At 44.0% G+C, this 18,727-nt stretch overlaps 1 protein-coding gene across 1 annotated transcript; it reads right to left on the reverse strand.

Annotated features, from left to right (window-relative positions):
* On the reverse strand, positions 211-4,004 carry LOC109950617. The gene is made up of 2 exons (XM_020570175.1): positions 3,975-4,004; positions 211-3,291 (listed from the first exon to the last, which is right to left on the reverse strand). The coding sequence occupies exons 1-2, from the start codon at positions 4,002-4,004 to the stop codon at positions 352-354; spliced, it is 2,970 nt and encodes a 989-aa protein (XP_020425764.1). The 3' UTR covers positions 211-351.

Genomic DNA, 18,727 nt, shown 5'->3' on the forward strand with positions numbered 1-18,727 from the left:
TACATAGGCAAGCTAGCCCAAAAGCTAGACGCAGCCGTAAACTATCATGAATTCATTCTTGTCCACCGATGGTGTTAGCACGTGGTTAAACTGTTGTATACTACGCCAAAAAAAAAAAAAAAAAACTCCAACTTCGCACGAGTATAAACTGTGAAATAGAAAAGCAAATCCAACAAAATCTTTATTCTGAAAATTGTTCTTGGTGGAAAAACTACATTACAAGAGCAAAAGAATACTGAAGTAAAGGCCTACCTACAAATTCTTGGTGGAAACCATACCACAAGAACATTTATTGAAGGGAAAAATCATGCTAAATAAAAAAAAAAAAAATAATGATAGTAGGCTCATCACTTAGAGCTCGCTACAAGAAGAAAACAAGGCATTGATTAGGCGGTGGATCTCTCTCTCTTGAGCCTTCATTGACAGTCGAGTGCTCCTGATCTGGGGAAGTAGATCTTCTTTAGCATCAATTCTGGATTGTTGAAGCTGTATTGCTTGTTCATTCTGATGCTCCAAAGAAATCTCCAAGTTCATCTTTTGCATATTAAGGGAAGTTTTCTTAGCTTCATGCTCTTCCCGCATCTGGCGAACTCTCTCTTCTGCTTCCCTGATGGTAACTTCCCTGACATCCAAGCCTTCAATCTCTTTAGCAACTTCTGTAAGTTCTGCCTCAAGAGCCAGCTTGGTGTTTAAACATTCCTCGTGTTGGCGGATCAAATCATGAATCACATCAATATTCACATCTCCTAAGGCTTCAATATAGGCACTGCTCTTGGAATGTCGCCTGGCAAGCTCAAAAATCCAATCCACAAGCTGGGTAAACTGCTTAAATGCAGTTTCACCACACTCAAGAATGTCAACGGTTGACCCCAAAAGTCGAAGGGCCTTGATGATCTCAGAATGGTGCATATGAAGTTGAGCAGGTGTCTCTGAGGAGTAAAGTCTGCTAAAGATACCTTCAATTTCTTTACTGATAAACTCCCGCCTATTCTGGTTTACCCCATTCCCAAAAATCTGACGAACAAAGTTCTCGACTGATACCAAATTTTGGAGGGGTCGCACAACTGCTATAGGCCCAACACTTTCAGGAAACTGATCATCAGCTGGGCTATTCTGAACTTGTTGAAATTCAGACACTTCAGCCAGGAAGTTTGACCCACTACCACCCATGCTGGAGTTAGCACTCTCATGATGAATATTTTCCTCTTCACTTGAAGAAATGACTTCAAAGACTGGTTTATCCACGTTAATAGGCTCCATTTCGCGAGGAAAAAGGATGTCGTCAAATCTCGTTTCCCCCTGCACCGGATTAGAACTCTCTTCGTCAAGAACATGGCTAGAGCTTCCATCCTCAACCTTTTTGTGATCTGCATGTCGCGCCCGTTTGTGGTGTGAGTCTCGATTAATCCTTTGGGATTGGTGCATCACGTGATTAACCCCTGAGAAATGTTCCCCTTTAGCATTGTGAATTCTCTTCTTGTGTCCTCTGTTCGAAGAAGCACCACGAGGAAGTGAAGATGAATTAAAGCCGCTTTTGCTCATGCCGGTCGAAATACTTTTCAAATTATCAATCACAAAGACGTGGTCCCTCCTCGGGACATGCTTGTCTACCACTGAGAAAATTTTTGACACAGAAAAGCCCATATAAGGTGCACATGCAGTCATCCACCATCTACAATACCACCAAGAGCATTCCCCAATGCGGGTGGAGCGCGGAATATAGAAACGCGCTGTGGTATCTTTGCGCAGAAGGACTGCTTGGGCTCTCGCCAACTTCTCAATCCCGCATCGCTGCCTCTCACATACACTAAATAAAAGTTTGTTCTCCGGAACTCCTTGATCAAAGCCAAACTGGCGAGCAAATCTATTTGGGTAGTAAGGCTCCAACCAAAGATCGCCACCTAACCTTACAGGAAGCAGTGCAGAGCGCATACAAACCAAGAATTCAAAGGCATCGTCCGCAAGGCTCTCTGTGTCTAAAAGAATGCAATCTTCTTGTGCAAGGAAGACACTGGGGCGATAAACCATAAGCTCACTCCTGAAGATGATTCTAGCTTGATTAGAGCTGACATATTTGGCTTCAATCTGACTATATCTCGCTAGAAGAGGGTAATGTGCTGGAAAATCATTGTCACTCCGACGGTCGATCAGATCAGGAAAGTGCTCCCCTAACCATCCAATCACATAATGAATGGGAAGATATGCATTTGCTAAACCAGGACCCCTACGATGAGTAGCAACTGTACCGAGGGCATGATAAATAAGTCCCAACACTGCTGGAGCAAGTGAAACTCTAAACCCTCTCGCCATCAAACTTGCCATATAGAAACATTCTGGCCTTATAGCATTATCAAGGGGCAAAACAAAATGGCTAAGCCAAAAGGCTAAAAAAGCAGCCAATTGTCCTTCACGTGAAATGTTCAAGGGAAATTTGAGGTCTTTGGCCTTATGTTTGGGAACTATGTTATTTTTACTCCCCGCAGCACCATATATGGCTTCCCCTCGAAAGAAATGCTCAATCCATTGATCGTGGAAAACTTGCCCTTTCTTATGGAAAACACATAGTTGAGCATGGATTTTTAAAAGTTCACCAATGGTTGAAGGATACAAGTCTTCACGGCATAATTCTCTGTTTAAAGGGATAAATTCATCATAGGGGAGACCCAAAATTGGTAACCCGCCAATAACTTTTAGGTCGTATAAGGAAATGCCCATTTCACCGTTCCCGTGATGAAATGTGTTGGATAAAGGCCCCCATAACTCGCAGAATGCTCTCCAAACATTAGGGCAAAAATCATAGGAGTACCGAGAAATGGCCACAGCCCCATATATATCAGCTTGACGAAGGACATCACCAAAGTCACTCAAAATAGACTCCGTCCACTCCAGTACAAAGGATCGAAAGTTAGCCCGACCGAAAAATTTGAAATTGCTTCCCCACGAAATTTGGTTACGAAGCATCCTGTGCATAATCGGATAAAATTCATCTCTAGGAAGACACTGCTTATCTCCATCAATCTCATTGTTTACTTTCATCAAAGAATGGGCCAGAAAACATGGGCCCTTGGCTTGAGAAATTTGAATAACTCGGTCTTCTTCATGGGGGTTGAATTTGAGATGTCCACTACTCACGTGATCTGTGGTGAACCATGTTGTCCGACTCTCAGGTGGTACCATAAGCCTGATCGAATTCAGAGGACAAGATCTCATGTACTGGGGGCCAAAGGCCATGGCCCTACCATATTCATCGGAAGCATGTTCCTTGTGAAGATTTCCATAAGCATCCATCACCTGAAATCAAAGGTAGAAAAAAAAAAAAAAAAAAAAAACATATACATATGTTAGCTTATAATGATAGTCAAAGGCATCTCAAGCTTTGCACGCGTAAAAATAAAAAAAAATGCCACACGCACAAAGCTTGAGGGGGCATCTGTTGGAATAAAAAAATCACAAAAATCACAAAATATTGGAACGTGGGGGGAAGTTTAAAAAAGGTGGGGGGAAGTTTGGAAAAAGGTGGGGGTCTAAAGAGTTTAGTGGCTCCTATTTTTGGGGGAGCTGGTTATCCAGTTTTTAGTATAAATATTTTGCATTAAAGGAGGAGGGAGGAGAAAAAAAAGAGGAGAACACGACAGAAGAAGAAAACTATTGCAGAAGGAAAATTGCAGGAGCACAAATACAAGAGGAGATTTTCACAGGTATTTGGATCCTGTCAATTAATTCTTGTTGGGTGGCAACCCTCAAATCATTTTTTCTTGGATGATGAATCCATATTGGGTGGCAACCCTCAAATAAAACTCTTGGATGATAAATCCATAATGGGTGGCAACCCTTAAATCATGAACAACAAATCCATGAAAGGATTCCTGTTTAACAAAGCTCTGCCGAGCAAGAGGAAATCCTTTGAAATGGAGATGGTGTTTGGAGGGTTAATTCCAAAAATGTACAAAAAAAAACAAGAGAGCGTGAATTACCTCTTGGGCTTTCTCACCACTCCTCTCCATCTCTGTTTAAGAAGGCCTATATTTTTCTCTCTGAGCAAACTACATCAAAAAAATGTAAAGGATGTTAGTCATGAAGAAAAGAATAGGCAGAGAAAAAATGGAGATCTGTAAAACAAAGGGGAAAGAAAATAGAGGCCATATTTTTCTGTCACAGCCTCTCTCAAGAGCACAAATCCAGGTTGGGTACAAAACCCACAAACAAAATCACTGAGGGTTTAATCTCACAGCAAATAAAAAATAAACTGTGCTTGAAAAGGAAGACAACCATGTTGGCTGTGGCTCGGCCTGATGCTGCAGATAGCAGCAGCAAATAACAAAGAAGAAGGAAGACTCCTGTCGAAAGAGAAAAGGGGAGAAAGTTTCGGGGGTACGGTTGGCCACAACAAACAAAACTTAAAACTAGTTGGGCTCTGGGTGTGTGAAAGAAATTTTAAAAAAAAAAAAGAGTGGCCACGTTTTGGTTGGCAGTTCCATATGGCAGCTTTGAAAAGAAAAGGAAAGAAGGTGGCTGTACGCCACTTCGCTGGGTTAAAAGGAGCACAACTTGGGAAGGGCCACGTTGCCCATGCATTGAATCCCCCATTCATTGGTTTCCTAGCAAACAGCCAAAGTGCAGAGCATGATATATGACAATTAAAAAACAAGTTTTGCTACAGCCATAGAAAAAGAAGGAGAAAAGCCAACAAGCAAAAAAAAAAGGAAAAGGGAAGTGGCTGACGCCACTTATTGAAATTGGAAGAAAAGTAAAATAAATGGGACAAAAGACTTGGTGTTGCAGAGAAAGAGAAGAAGAAAAGTCAACAAGTAACAAAAGAAAAGAAAAGGGGAGTGGCTGTACGCCACTTTGGTTATTTTGCACATGGATGAAGCCTTGAGGTCAGGCTAACAGGAAGGAAAAGATGTCAGTTTAGGTGAAGGGGTAAACTGTGACCAACAAAGAAGAGCCGTACCTTGTGGAGGTTTTCTTGTGAAAAAGTCTGACAGTGAGGCAGTAAATAGTTAATGGCATGAAGTTTGAGCCAGGGTCAGTCTGGCACTCTAAATAGAGCAGAAGTGTCTTGGCAGTAGCGTAACTCTTCTCCAAGTCAGAAATTACGAGTCCTTTACAGTCTCTATCTCTGAAGTCCTAGTTCAATTGTGATTGGTTTTCGATAAACCAAATGAGCACAAACCAACAGATAAAAAAATATATATGTGTTAAAGGGCTCATAGTCAAATTACTAAGTTATATACCCTGTAATTCTTAAAGGCCCAATATATTTAGTGGGTGGCCAAATAATTACCCATTAAATTTATAGAGGTCTAGATTTCTTATTTCCTATCATATGGTTAATGGATTAATTCAACAATCCTCATAGCCATATTTGGGCCCAAATGCAATTGTCAATTGTAGAAAATTAGTGGGTTCATTAAAATGGCTCATTATTTTTCTTGGACATTGACAATAAGAAAAATGGTACAAAACCATCTAATTTTTCTCATGGGTCATCTACCCATGCAAATTTCAATGAGATTAAATCCAAATCTCTCAAATACAAATTCTCAATTAGCGGGCCACACTTACCCATTAATTTTCAATTTTTCTCATAGGTCATCTACTTATGAAAATCTTCAAATCGTCTCAAAGACACCAACTCTAAATTATTGGGCCACACTTACCCATTAATTTCTAAATTTTGGAACTACGTCGGTTTGATCCCCGTTAAGGGTACGTAGGCAGTCTAACATCTCAATAGGCGCAACCGCAACCAATTTGAATCACTGGTTACATCAACCAAATTCCCCCAAAATCAAATATCTACCTTTACACAAATCAAATTCGAACTACGTTGGTTTGATCCCTTTAAAAGGGTACGTAGGCAATCTAGAGATTCAATCTTGATGCAACCATCCCAAACATATTTCCATATCGAATCCCTGGTTTATTCAGCTAAATTCACTCAAACTCCTCAATTAAACCCATTCAAATTCTTCGTTTTGTGATGAGTCATTTATTCATCATGAATCTTTGAACTACGAGTGGCTTGATTCCTGCAAAGGATACGTAGGCATCCTGAGGTTGGACTTGGGAGTAGCTGCAAAATCAAAACACACACGTTCTGTTTCTTTATGATGGAATCAAAGGGTTTTCCCTTGAAGCAAGGGATTGTAATTAAGAGACTTGCGTCTCGAATGGGTCGAACCTAAAATAATAAAACCCCATTATTTAATTAGTGGTGGTGAAATTATATTAGGAAGATCACCATTTTCCTTCAACAGTGGGTTTGACGCTCTTGCTGATGCCGTCGTAGACTTGGGGTTTCTGCAAATGTCTGGAGATGGTGTGGTGCAAATGTCTGGAGATGGTATGGTTCCTTGCGTGGGTCTCATAGCTTCGGACGATGGCCTACCGAACGGAAGGAATGACGTCACATTTCCCATGAGTTTTTGTGGTTATTCTATTTTGCAGAATGCCCATTGATGCTTCATCGACCTTGCCGTTCTATGGGTGATGGCGCAGTTGATTGGTGGCTTGAGTTTGAGAGAGTGAAAGCTTGATGTTGTATGTAATTTGTGGTGTCGAATGGTAGTTTGATTTGCTAGCTGTGAATAAGGGCTCTCTTCTCCATAGGCACTGATCGGAAGCTACCAAAACTAAATTGTCGATCTCTCGGAGGTCTGGGTACGTTGCCTGATTCAGCATAAGGTTGCCGTTCGGCAGGGTTGGCTGGAATCGGCCCTAAGAGCTAGGCTTCGGCATGCTGCCTACCGTTCCGCTTAATATAGAGCCAAGGAGCTTCGGCAAGACTGGTTTCGAAGGAGGCTTTAGGCAAGATCATTGAGGCCATACAATTTTCGAGCGCCCTCCTAGGTTCTGCATAGCCCTTGGCGTTCGGCAAGGGTGTATTGTAGAATATTTTTTAGGCCTTCTGGGTCTGCAGTGCCTAAGGAGAGTGAGTCAGGCATCTTGGTTCTTCAGCAAGGGCCTTTCGTAAGGTTTATGTGAGGCCTCTTGGCGTTGGCTTCGAGCTGGGCTTCCCATGTCTTCAGTAAGGGAGAATTTGGGGAGTACCTGGGGTAGGCGGTACGGTCCTTGTCATTCTGCCAGAAGGCTTGGGCTGACAGCTTTGGTAATAGTCAAGGACGAAGCAGTCGGTGCGGGATCTTCTGTACGAGAAAGTCAGTGCAGGATTTTTGAAGCCCTCTTTAACTTATGCCCAGACCTTGCCGTTCGGCAAGGCTGGTTCAAACTCTTGTTGTCCGTTTTTGAACTAGTGTAATGGCCGAAGTTGGGTGTCTTCTAAGCACAAACCGCTGAACTGCAATTCTACTGCTATTGTATGTGGACCTTCCAGCATCCTGGTCTGCAAGCCATGGCTCAAACTAATAGACACTTGAAGGCTGAAGGCCATCCTAGACTAGACGGAGGAGGTTGTCATTGTCGAAGAAAAGCTTATAGAAACCAGAAGAGAAGTTGCTCTGGCTTCTCATGGAGACAAGAATTGTGTTCCATTCGCCGGTTGGTCTCAGTTGACCATCCAAACCATTGTGCGGTTTTGGTAGTCGTCAGATGATGAAGGCTCGGTGAACCAAATGGCAAAGCAAAATGAGTTGCTGCCGACTTGGTGAAAGCTAGCAGTGAAAACACCATCAGCTGGTGGCATGGCTACCACGTGGGCTTCCTTGGCCATGCAAGCCATGCAAAGTAATGTTGTTTTTGGTTTGTCAAGTTTGTTTGAGAAGCTTTGGCACAAGGGTGATGCACTTGGTGCCATATCAGTATTTGTGGCTTCGAAAGATAGTGGAACAAGTCCCCTGAGTTTGAGAGGAAAGAGCTGCCGAACAGCAGCTGTGGGTCCTTGGCATTTTCCTTGCTGTGTGCTGTAGTGCATGGTGGTGCATGTAAAGCCCTCCAAGGCTGGGCAATGTTGCCCAACGTCATCTACCACACATGGGTTTTACTTTATTCAATACTAATATTTTAATGAAATTTGAAATGCAACATTCCAAATAAAATATAAACAAAAGAGATATGGTATGCTTCACTTATCTCTTGGAAGCTTCGTGGGCTTCCCTTGGATTGGAATATTAGCCTGCCTCCTTGTACATGCAAGCAATGCAAAGTGCTTGTGGTGAGGATGTACGCGAGCATCCTTCAGAGTGAGCAGAGCAATTTTTCCTTGGCCATGCGCAAACCATGCATGGTGATATCTTTGGTGCATTCGGAATACTTGGTCACTCAAAAATTGAGACTCTTTTAACGTGACTGAAAGGTGGTTCCTTGGGCTAAAATGGTGGCTTCCTCTTTTGGCCATGCAAGCCATGCCAGGTGAGGTGTCGAAGGCATCGCTCATGTCAGAGAGACCTGCCGAAGGCATCGCACGCGCAACATGATGACGAGGTGCCAAAGGTATCGCTCGTGCTGGATGATGGAGGGGGGCCGAAGGCATCACTCGCACTGAATGACGACAGGGTGCCGAAGGCATCGCTCGTGTCAAATGATAGTGGGGTACTGAAGGCAGCGCACGGGCCAAATAATGAAGCTTGTAGAACACGCTCAAGTCCCCATATTTTTTCTCTTCAAAGAAGTGCCGAATGACACTTTGAATTGAGATGGTGGTTTGGCCATGCAAGCCATGCAAGGCGATAGCCACATTCTAATTGGGTTTTCCTTAAAATATCATCCTCTGCAATTTGTTGCCTTAGCATTCATGGTGGCTCCAGTAAGGCATTGCCAAGCGGCAACTTAGGTGACGTTGATTGTATGGTTGCCGAAGGGCATTGGAGAAAAGGAGAAAGACATAAGCCTTTTGTGTCAATTCCCACAGACTGCGCCAAACTGTTGATGCTCAAAATGGCCCGGCCAATATTGAGTCCAACTTGGTGATGAGGTATGTGGAGTTTTCAGCAGGGAAGAGGGCTGAGGCCCTTTGTGAAATAGGCTGGTGGGAGACCTGCAAAAGACAAAATGGTAGAAGCAATTGTTAAGCTTCGGACACCGGTGTGGTGCCGGCCGAAGGCTCTCCGATGCCTAAGTCAGCTATAAGTGGTAACTTTGGCAGAGTAACAGTAAAAGTGAGAAAGTAGTTACCCCTTTTTACTTGGGTACTGTTCCCTATTTATAGGGAGGTGAAAGTAGGAGGTTTGCACAAAGTTTCAATGTGGGACTTTGTGCAAGTCGTGGTGGTGGCGACACGTGTCCTGGGGATTAGGTTTGGCAGTTGAGAGCTTCGGCAGGTGTTTGGCACCTCGAAAGTGTGTCTTCCTTCGACAGGGAAAGAAGCGTGGCTGCCTTGGTGCTAGTCGCTTTGATGCTGGGTCTGCTCGGTTCACTATGGTGTAAACAAGCACGACGATCAGAAAAGCCTTGATGATGCGGTAGAGGCGCAATGAGGCGACCTCATTGTCCTCAACGGAATCCTAGATCATCGGAGACGTTGATCTGAATATTTTCCTGGCGGCAATTAATCGGCACAGTGTTTGAAGCTCTGCGGTGTGTTGTCTTTCTCCGAGACTACGTCTTGAGGGAGCTGAAAGCGAGGGGCTTTGCTAAACTACGAAGGGTATATGTGACCTAAATAAAGGTAAGAAATCGAAGTTATTTTGTGTAGCCTCTAGAATTTTCCACGAGTTCAAAACTTTCACACCAAAAACAAAACCAACCACAAACTCCCTTCTGCCGCTGCATCCCGAAACCCTAAATTCCCTTTTCCCTCAATTTCAATAGCAAAGTTCCTATCATCTGATATCATGGCTGATTGGAATATATCTAATCATTCCTCAGCCGTTGTGCTCAACCCTAGTCGAGATGTTCAGTACCATGACCACGCCTTGCAGACGGCTTCACGCCAAGAGACGGTAGCCACATTTTCTTGGGATCAATTCGATTTGCTAATATCAAAATTGGAGGAGCTTTGCAGCACCCCTTCCGCCGCCGTTGAGCTCACCTCTTGCCGAGATGTTCTGGACCATGCCTTTCTCCCGTCGAATTGATTGGAAGAAATCAACAATGGAGGAGTTTCGCCTAATACACTCCAGTAGTACTAACCCCACTCCATCCGAAACGATGGTGATTGACGGCAGTCCCAACCACCCAAGGTCTGTGCATGGCTTAGTGGATTTCATTAATTTTTGTTTCTCAGTAAAATTGTTGATGTTCTTCAATAGCATTGTTGTTTTCAGTTCACCTGTGTTACATATTCTTAATAAATTTCAATGGGTTTATAGATTTCACCCGTGAGGGAGCTTACGTACCCTCCTCTAATATCAGATAACGTTGTTGATGCTCAAAATGGCCCGGCCAATATTGAGTCCAACTTAGTGATGAGGTATGCGGGGTCTTCAGTAGGGAAGAGGGATGAAGCCCTTGGTGAAATAGGTTGATGGGAGACCTGCAGAAGACAGAGTGGGAGAAGCAATCGTTAAGCTTCGGACACCGGTGTGGTGCCGGCCGAAGGCTCTCCGATGCCTAAGTCAGTTGCAAGTGGTAAATTTGGCAGAGTGACAGTAAAAGTGGGAGAATAGTTACCCTTTTTACTTGGGTACTGTTCCCTATTTATAGGGAGGTGAAAGCAGGAGCTTTGCACAAAGTTCCAATGTGGGACTTTGTGCAAGTCGTCGTGGTGGCGACACGTGTCCTGGAGATTTGGCAGCTGGGAGCTTCGGCAGGTGTCTGGCACCTCGGAAGTGTGTCTTCCTTCGGCAGGGGAGAAGGCGTGCCTGCCTTGGTGCTAGTCGCTTTGATGCTGGGTCTGCTCGGTTCATTATGGTGTAAATAGTAGTCCCCCAAGTTCGCGGTCGAGAAGTAACTTCTGGGTTGGGAACTTGTGAGTTTTTGTAATTGTAACCGAGCATTCCAGCTTCATTGGGAGCTGTAGGGCACCCCCAAGTTGGCAAGCTAGGAGTTGCGTCAACACATGGAATGTGTGATATAAGCTGTGTAAGCCTCTAGAACTGTTGGTAGCTGGGTACCTGGGTACTTAGGCATGTTGCAGATAGGATGGGAGCTGGGTCCGTAGGAGTTTTTTTTTTTTTTTTTTTTTTGGAGCTAGGCCTTCGGCAGGCTGGGTCTGTTGAAAATTTTGGAGACACACCATTTCTTCCATGGCCCTTGCCTTTTGGCAAGGGTCTAGCCATTTTTTTTTTTGAGCTTGGGAGCTAGACCTTCGAGGGGCCGGGTCCGTTGAAAATTTTGGAGACTCGCCATTTCTTCCATGGCCCTTGCTGTTCGGCAAGGGTCGAGCCCCTTTTTTTTTTTTTTTTTTTTTTTTTTGAATGGCCGGGCCTTCGGCAGGTTAAGGCTTGTGTAAGCCTCTCCAAGAAAACTTCATGACCCCTGCCGTTCGGCAAGGGGTTGAAAATGTGACTTGGGTTATTTTAGGGCCTCATGGATTTGGCCATAAGAATGAGTTGAGTCTTAGGTGGGCTTGCAGCAAGATGGTTGGGTATTTTTATGTGGGCTTCGGCAATTGGAAAGTGCTAGGGTTATTCTAGGGCACTCAAAGGCTTGCCGCTTGGTAAAGTTGAGGTGTTGTTGAAGGGTGTCGTTCGGCAAAGTAGCTTGGGGAAATTGGAGCGGTGCGTTTGGAATAGGTGTTCACCGTTCGGTAAATTGTCTTGGGGAAATAGGAGCTGTGCCCTTGGAATAGTGGCTATCGTTCGGCAAAGTGTCGTGGGGAATTGGAGCCGTGCGCTTGGAATCGGGTGGAGCCGTGTGCTTGGAATCGGGTTCAGCCTTGTGCTTGGAATCGGGTTCAGTCGTGCGCTTGGAATCGGGTTCAGCGTTTGGGGCTGCTGCGCAGATTCGGCAAGTCCTTCGGCAGGTAGTTTCGAGCAAGGGTGGAGAAAGATCGAAGCTGGAGTTGGTCCTTCGGCAGGTAGGCTTCGATCGAGTTGAGTTGGTCCTTCGGCAGGTCTTCGTTCGAGTTGCTGGATCTCCTTCAAGTCGCTGGCGAGACAACTGCGGTAGGGCTACACGGCTGGTTCAAGTCTTCGGCAAGGCGGCGCAGCTGGAGTGTGCATGCTGATCGGCAGGTGCTGTCTGAGGTGCTGTCCGAGGGAGTGAAGACCGTTTAGGAGCTGCTGCTCAACCCTTGCCGATCGGCAAGGGTGTGGAGAGTGTGTTTTGGGCCGAGGCGTGAATCGAGGCGTGGGTACCCTTGGTTGGCTATAAATAGGAACTTGGAGTGGTGAAGGCACCACACTTGAGTTGAGGAGAGAAATTGTGAGAAATTGAATAGGAGGGGAAGAGATTTCCGGCGAGAGTGTTGTGGTGGTGCTTGTGGCTGAGGTGATTTCCGGCGACCCTTACGTGGTGGTACGAACAAGGTTAGACCTCATTTCGCTTGAACTTTTGAATTGAAATGTCTTGCTTTGCATGAACATGTTGAAGGCTAGGAAGAACACTTTGAATATGAGCATGAATTTGATGAACACGTTGAACATTTGTATGAACATGTTGAATTCTTGCTTGGTATGAACAAGCATGAAGATTTGCCAAATTTTTCTGTTGTTGTGGTTTGATCCTCCTTGCATGTGCATTAGTTCATTTTTCTTATTTTTGCATATTGTAGATGTCTGAAAGTTCTGATAGAGAAAGTCCCGACCCCCTGCCTTTGGTGGGGATGACACTGAGAGTGAAGAGCCCAGCCAATATATTTGTTCTGAAGAGGAGAGTTCAGAGACAGAGGGTATGGTAGAAGGCATTATAGAAAGTAGGATGATAGGGCATGGGGGTGAGAGGGGTGAGCCATCGGTAGACTCTGGGTCGGCTGCATATAGGGAGATGCAGAGGAATTACATAGAGTTAGAGGCTATAGCAAACCGGGTTCTAGCCTTGCCTCATATGCAAGAGGTGGGTTCAATGTCAGAGGGATTAGACATTCGGGTTGGTGTCCCGTTGCCGAGGCGGAATACGCTTACAGAAGCCAAATTGGCCCAGCTGCGGACAGACTTTTGTGTTCCAACCTATGTGGGCTTGAGGCTACCCACTGCGGCTGATGTAGTCAGATATCCTTCGGATGGCTCCGTGATGATTTTTACGGATATGTATCGGCACGGCTTTAGACTACCCTTTCATCCGTGGGTGCAGATGATGTTGGCTAAGTTGGGGTATGCGCCGCGGCAGTATAATCCCAACTTTTGGATTCTTCTTCATAGGGTATACATCGCTTGGTGGTTGGCTGGGTTGGGGGAGCCAACGTTTGAGCAGTTCATGTACTTGTACTCTATTTCGAAGCAGCAGCGGAATTTTGGCTGGGTACTGGCTAATTGCCGAAAGGCGAAGGAGAGGGGCTATTTTATTAAGCACAAGCCAACTACGCAAAAGTCCTGGAGGAACAGGTGGTGCATGGCTTATGGGGACTGGGAGAGTCCACCAGGGAAGAGCGTTGTCCAACACATTCCTACCCACTTCCAGTCTATAGGTCTTTGGCCCCATCCCTTAAGACTGTCTAATGCTTGATTGTGTTTTGCTTTGGCTCTTATTCTTGGTTCTGTATTTTGTCTGTGCTAGTGTAAATGGCTAAGTAGTATCTAACCTTTGATGCAGGTTCAGTGAAGTGGGGCCCTATCTCCAAGGAGCAGGAAGACGAGGTTGAGTGGGTAAGGGCGCAGCTGTCGGAGACCGAGCGTGAGTGCGGGAACCTAGTCACGCAGAAGAATTTGTTGGAGTCCGGACTCCTTCAAGGTAGTAAGTACCTGGGTCATCTTTATTAGTTGTGTGCTGAGCCTTTTGTGGTTGTGACTAATGTAATTGTTTTATTTGTTTTGACAGTGGCTGGCATTATAAGAGGGAGCACAAAAGTGGCAGTGGATATTGATGAGGCTAAGATGCAGAAGCGGCTTAGGGAGTCTCGGGCTAAGAAGGCAGAGAAGGGTGCTGGAAAACACCCCAGAGATGATGATGAGGGTCGGGTTGTTGACGTGCTGGGGAAGAGGAAAAAGCCTTGGAAGAGGCTCATCAGCATGTGATGGGGTCGGGGCCGAGACTTCCGCCTTTTGATCTGCAGGCGCTGCCAAAGCTCCCTTTCGGCATGGAGGACGTGTTTGCTGAAGGGGTGGAGAAGGTGGACTTCGGTAGGCTACGCCAGCAGAAGAAGGAGGTGAACCTAGCTATGCACCGACAGGAGGTGCCCTTGGTGAACGTCTTCCTGAAAGGCGTGAAGAGTGATCCTGAGGCTCTGGCGAGGACCCCAGCCTCTTCTTTCATAGACCGGGCCCAAAAGACGATCCTCACCTCTGCCTATGTAAGTGTTGGCCTTCTTTTATGCATTTTTTGTTGGATTATTCTTGTTTGGGTTGACTGATGTTGTTTTGTTTTGCAGGCATTTGGCGAGATGTATGTCAGCATGGCCAAGGCGGATAAAGAGATCCAGAGGCTGAAGAGGCGTGATAAGCTGGCCAAGAGCAAGATGGCGAAGGCGCAGGAGGCCATCCGAGAGAAGAACGCCCTGCTGGTGCAAAAGGCGGCCCTGGCCAAGGAGGTGGAGGAGCTGAAGAGGTCGAAGGCTGAGGAGGTGGCTGCTGCCCGAGTCGAGGCGATCGAGTCCTTCCGAACCTTAGAGGAGCTGAAGAGCTACATCATGGACCGACTAGTGGATGAGCAGCTTTGATGGGAAGATAGGTTGGTTAGGTTCAACCCCTCGGTTGAGATTAACTTTGACACGAGTGGCGAGCCTCTTGCACAGAGTTCTCCTGCTGATGCTAGCATCCCGACACCAGAGGCGGAGCCGGCCACTGAGGATGCCCCTTCGACCGAGTCGTGAAGGCGTTGCCTTCTTTATGTATTCTAACTGATGTACTCTAGCTATTTTGTATTCTAGCTATTTTGTTGGAACACTTTGCCTTACGCGGAGCAAGGTTGTTTATTTTTGTTGTGTATGAACAATTTGCCTTGCGTGGAGCAAGGTTATTTTGATTTATGATATGAGACTTGGTATGTGATATCAATTGTGCTAGTAAAAATAATAACCATGTGAGTGCATGAGAATGAGCCGGAGTCAGGCATTTCATTGAAATAGGTGCCGAAAGGCAGAAGGTACAAGAGTTCTAGGGTCTAGATACGTTTACTCCTACCTTATAGTAAATGCTCAAGACTAAAGTATTGTCCTAGGGTCTAGATATGTTTACTTGTAGTAGTACTTGAGGTGGTCAGCGTTCCAGGGATGAGGCAGCGTCTTGCCTGTGGGATCGCGAAGCTGAAAAGTGCCGGGGCGGCAGATTTTGATAATCTGATAAGGACCCTCCCATGTAGGGCCGAGGGTACCTTCGGTAGGATTTTTGGTAGCCAAGGAAACCTTGCGCATGACCCAGTCCCCCATTTTGAAAGCGCGGGGCTTGACTCGGGAGTCGTAGTATTTGGCGATGCGTTGTTTGTACGCGACATTGCGCATGCTTGATTGGTCATGGAGCTCGTCAATGAAGTCGAGGTTGAGGGCCAACTGCTCGTCATTGGCCTTGGCATCGTAAGTGGAGGTTCGATATGTGGGCTGGCCAATCTCTACCGATGCCACGGCCTCGATTCCAAATGATAGGGAGAACGGCGTTTCATCGGTGGATGTGCGAAAGGTGGTTCGGTAGGACCAGAGTACTTCCGGGAGTAGTTCTGGCCAGCAGCCCTTGGCTTTGTCAAGTTTTGTCTTGAGGGTCTTCTTGATAATTTTGTTCACGGCTTCGACCTGGCCATTGGACTGAGGATGGGCTGGGGAGGCGAAACACAGACGAATCTTGAGGTTAGAACAAAATTGTTTGAATTTGGCATTGTCAAATTGCCGGCCATTGTCTGTGACGATGGAGTTGGGGATGCCGAAGCGACATACAATACTTTACCATACAAAGGTTTCGATGCGGGCCGCAGTGATGGTGGCCAAGGCCTCGGCCTCAGCCCACTTGGTGAAGTAGTCTACGGCCACAACTGCATATTTGACTTGGCCCTTGCCCTCTGGCATCGGTCCAATGAGATCCAGTCCCCATTGGCCAAATGGCCAAGGACTGACCATGGCAGTCAACGGTTCTGCCGGGAGTTGTGGAATGTTGTCAAATCTCTGACACTTGTCGCATTTCTGGGTGAAGGCCTGGGCGTCAGTGTGGAATGAAGGCCAGAAGTATCCTTGGCGGATTGCCTTATGGGCCAGTGAGCGTGCACCCGAGTGGTTACCGCAGATGCCTTCATGGATTTCTCAGAGGACATAGATACCCTCCTCTGGAGTCAGGCATCGGAGGTAAGGAAGGCTGAAACCCCGCTTATATAAGGAGCCGTTAATGATCAGGTATCGGACAGACCGATGGCGAACGCGTCGTGCCTCAGTCGGATGAGCCGGTAGTGTTTCGTTCTGCAAAAACTGGAGGATGGGGTCCATCCATGTAGGGCTGTGATCAATGGTGCAGATGAGTGGGGCTTGTGTGCTGGGCTGGTCTAAGAATTCGATGTGGATGTGGCGACCTACGCCCTGCTCCAAGGCTGATGCCAACCATGCTTGCTTTGGTTGCAAGCTAATATTTCCTCCCTATATCTTTCAATTACAATCCTATTATAAGCATACTGCTAATTGAGATGCTAGTTTTGAGTTAGTTTCATCTTAAAATTGACAACATGTAACCTGCATTTCATAGTCAGATGACTATATATCCCACAGTTACTTCATTCTTGTCCAGGTTGTCTTTCCTGTCTATATCAATCAAATATAATTCACAAATATGTTGCTTATTGATTACTTTCTCCTTTTACTCTTAGGACGTGAAAAGGAGATTAAAATGAAGGAGAATATTTAAAAGGGTATCAATTCTGAAGCAAGTTTTGTGCTAGCAACATGGAAACTCAGGTTCTTAACTTGGTCTACTGTTCTTTAATGTATAGGGGCAGAGAATTGGTCTACTGTTCTATAATCTCTTACTAAAACTTTTTTTTTTTAAATCTTGGTTTTGCAGTACAAGAAGGCAGAGCTAACTCATACACAAGAACAAATTGATGAAATTCGGATCGAATGGGCAGCGTTTATGAGCAACCATATGTAGCTAATCTATTTCTAATTATAGTAATGCTATGGATATGGTATTTTGTATGGATATAGTAAGAATCAAGATTGGCAAACTATGTAATTACTATTTAATCTTCAAGTTTTATGAAATAAACAAATTTTGAGTATATATATGTATGGTGTGGGTAATAGCAGATTTGGACCTGATTTTATTATTCACAAAGCATTATGGTTGTTTGTTTTGGTTAAAATCGTTGTTGAGAACCATTGGAAACGAAAAAAAAAAAAGGAAGCTAAAATGTCAAATCACTACGTCCAGTTTTACAGTTGATAAACGATGGTTTTTTAAACAATACCGTCTTCTTTATGATTAATAGACGATGATTTTTTAACAAACTGTCGTTTTTAGAGTTAATAGAAGACGGTTCTTCAAAAAACAGTTGTTTTTACAGTTAATAGACAACGTTTTTTTCCAGAAAAATTGTTGTCTTTACAATCAATAGACGACTGTTCTTTAAATCAAACCATCGTATTTATATAAATAGATGACGGTTGAGAATAAAACCGTCGTCTTTACTCTTAATAGACAACAGTGAATTACCATTGTAGTTTGACATTCAAAAATATGAAGGTCGATTTAACAACGGTTTTCGAAACAGAAAGACTACGGTTTTTCCCGGTCGTCTATTTCAATTTTTGTAGTAGTGTTGATACCAAAAAGGGCCATGTAAATAGTAATCATATATATATACACGGGTCGTTTCGTATATATACTTAATTATCCAGTAATGTGTACATACATACATATATGTAGTTAAAAAATTATTATGTTACTTTGCTTTTTAGGTTAGCAGTATTGCGTTCTTAGCAATTCACATTAACCTAATTGAACTACAATATTCTTCAAATGAGTGTTTTATGATCATAATTAAAATTATCTTATGTATCAAACCAAAACTTCACTAAAAACCCTACGTTAATTTTGATCTGCATACACATAATAAAACAAAAAGAAAGAAAACAAGAGAGAAATACTATTGGGACGCAAGAAGTAGGAAACTTCTCATTGGTGTCTGTAGTATTATTTTAGAGGAATTTATTAAGATACATAAAAGGTTAATTAGTGTTTTAATTGGTCCCTTACCATTACCCTTCTGGGTATTATATATAAAGCATATATATTTATTTGACGACATGCAAGGTAGATGCCTTATCAAAGTGTAGCCTAGATTTTTCGGGCCTCAACAATAGGGAGCTTCAGTTGAGGGACACCCTTGTAGGGCTCACTTCGTATTGTATTTCACTAATCCATACAGTCTATTTTGTAAATACTTATTCCAAGATCATCTCTACAAAAAATCACTTAAATCCGATATCATTTGACCACTCAATTGAATTATCGAAATTTTAGTACTGTCTTAAAACACCTTATTTATTGATTTTGCAGGACACAATTGGATATCGAAATGGTTTACGATTTGTCTAATTTTTTGCAAGAATGACCTATAACTTTAAAATAAAGCTGGTTTTTTGAGAAAAAAAAACAATCTCAAATGGGACCCTTAGTGTGAAACCCTGTATTTTTAATATATATATATATATGTATTAGGTTTCAGAAAATTAAACATTTTGTTACATATTTAGATTATAACTTATATATATATAATTATCTTGTACGTGTTATAATTTCATAAATTTATCTTATTAGTTATTAAAAATAGTAATATTTATATGTATTGCTTTTAACAACTTTATCTCTTCATTTCT

This window comes from Prunus persica, chromosome G8, assembly GCF_000346465.2.
Source record: "Prunus persica cultivar Lovell chromosome G8, Prunus_persica_NCBIv2, whole genome shotgun sequence".
Lineage (NCBI taxonomy): Eukaryota > Viridiplantae > Streptophyta > Magnoliopsida > Rosales > Rosaceae > Prunus > Prunus persica.

Bases quoted from the DNA above. Each gene is read 5' to 3' on its own strand.
- LOC109950617 (XM_020570175.1), bottom strand. From the start codon at position 4,004: ATGGAGAGGAGTGGTGAGAAAGCCCAAGAG. The intron at 3,292-3,974 runs GTAATTCACGCT...CTTTGATTTCAG, and splicing joins GTGGTGAGAAAGCCCAAGAG to GTGATGGATGCTTATGGAAA.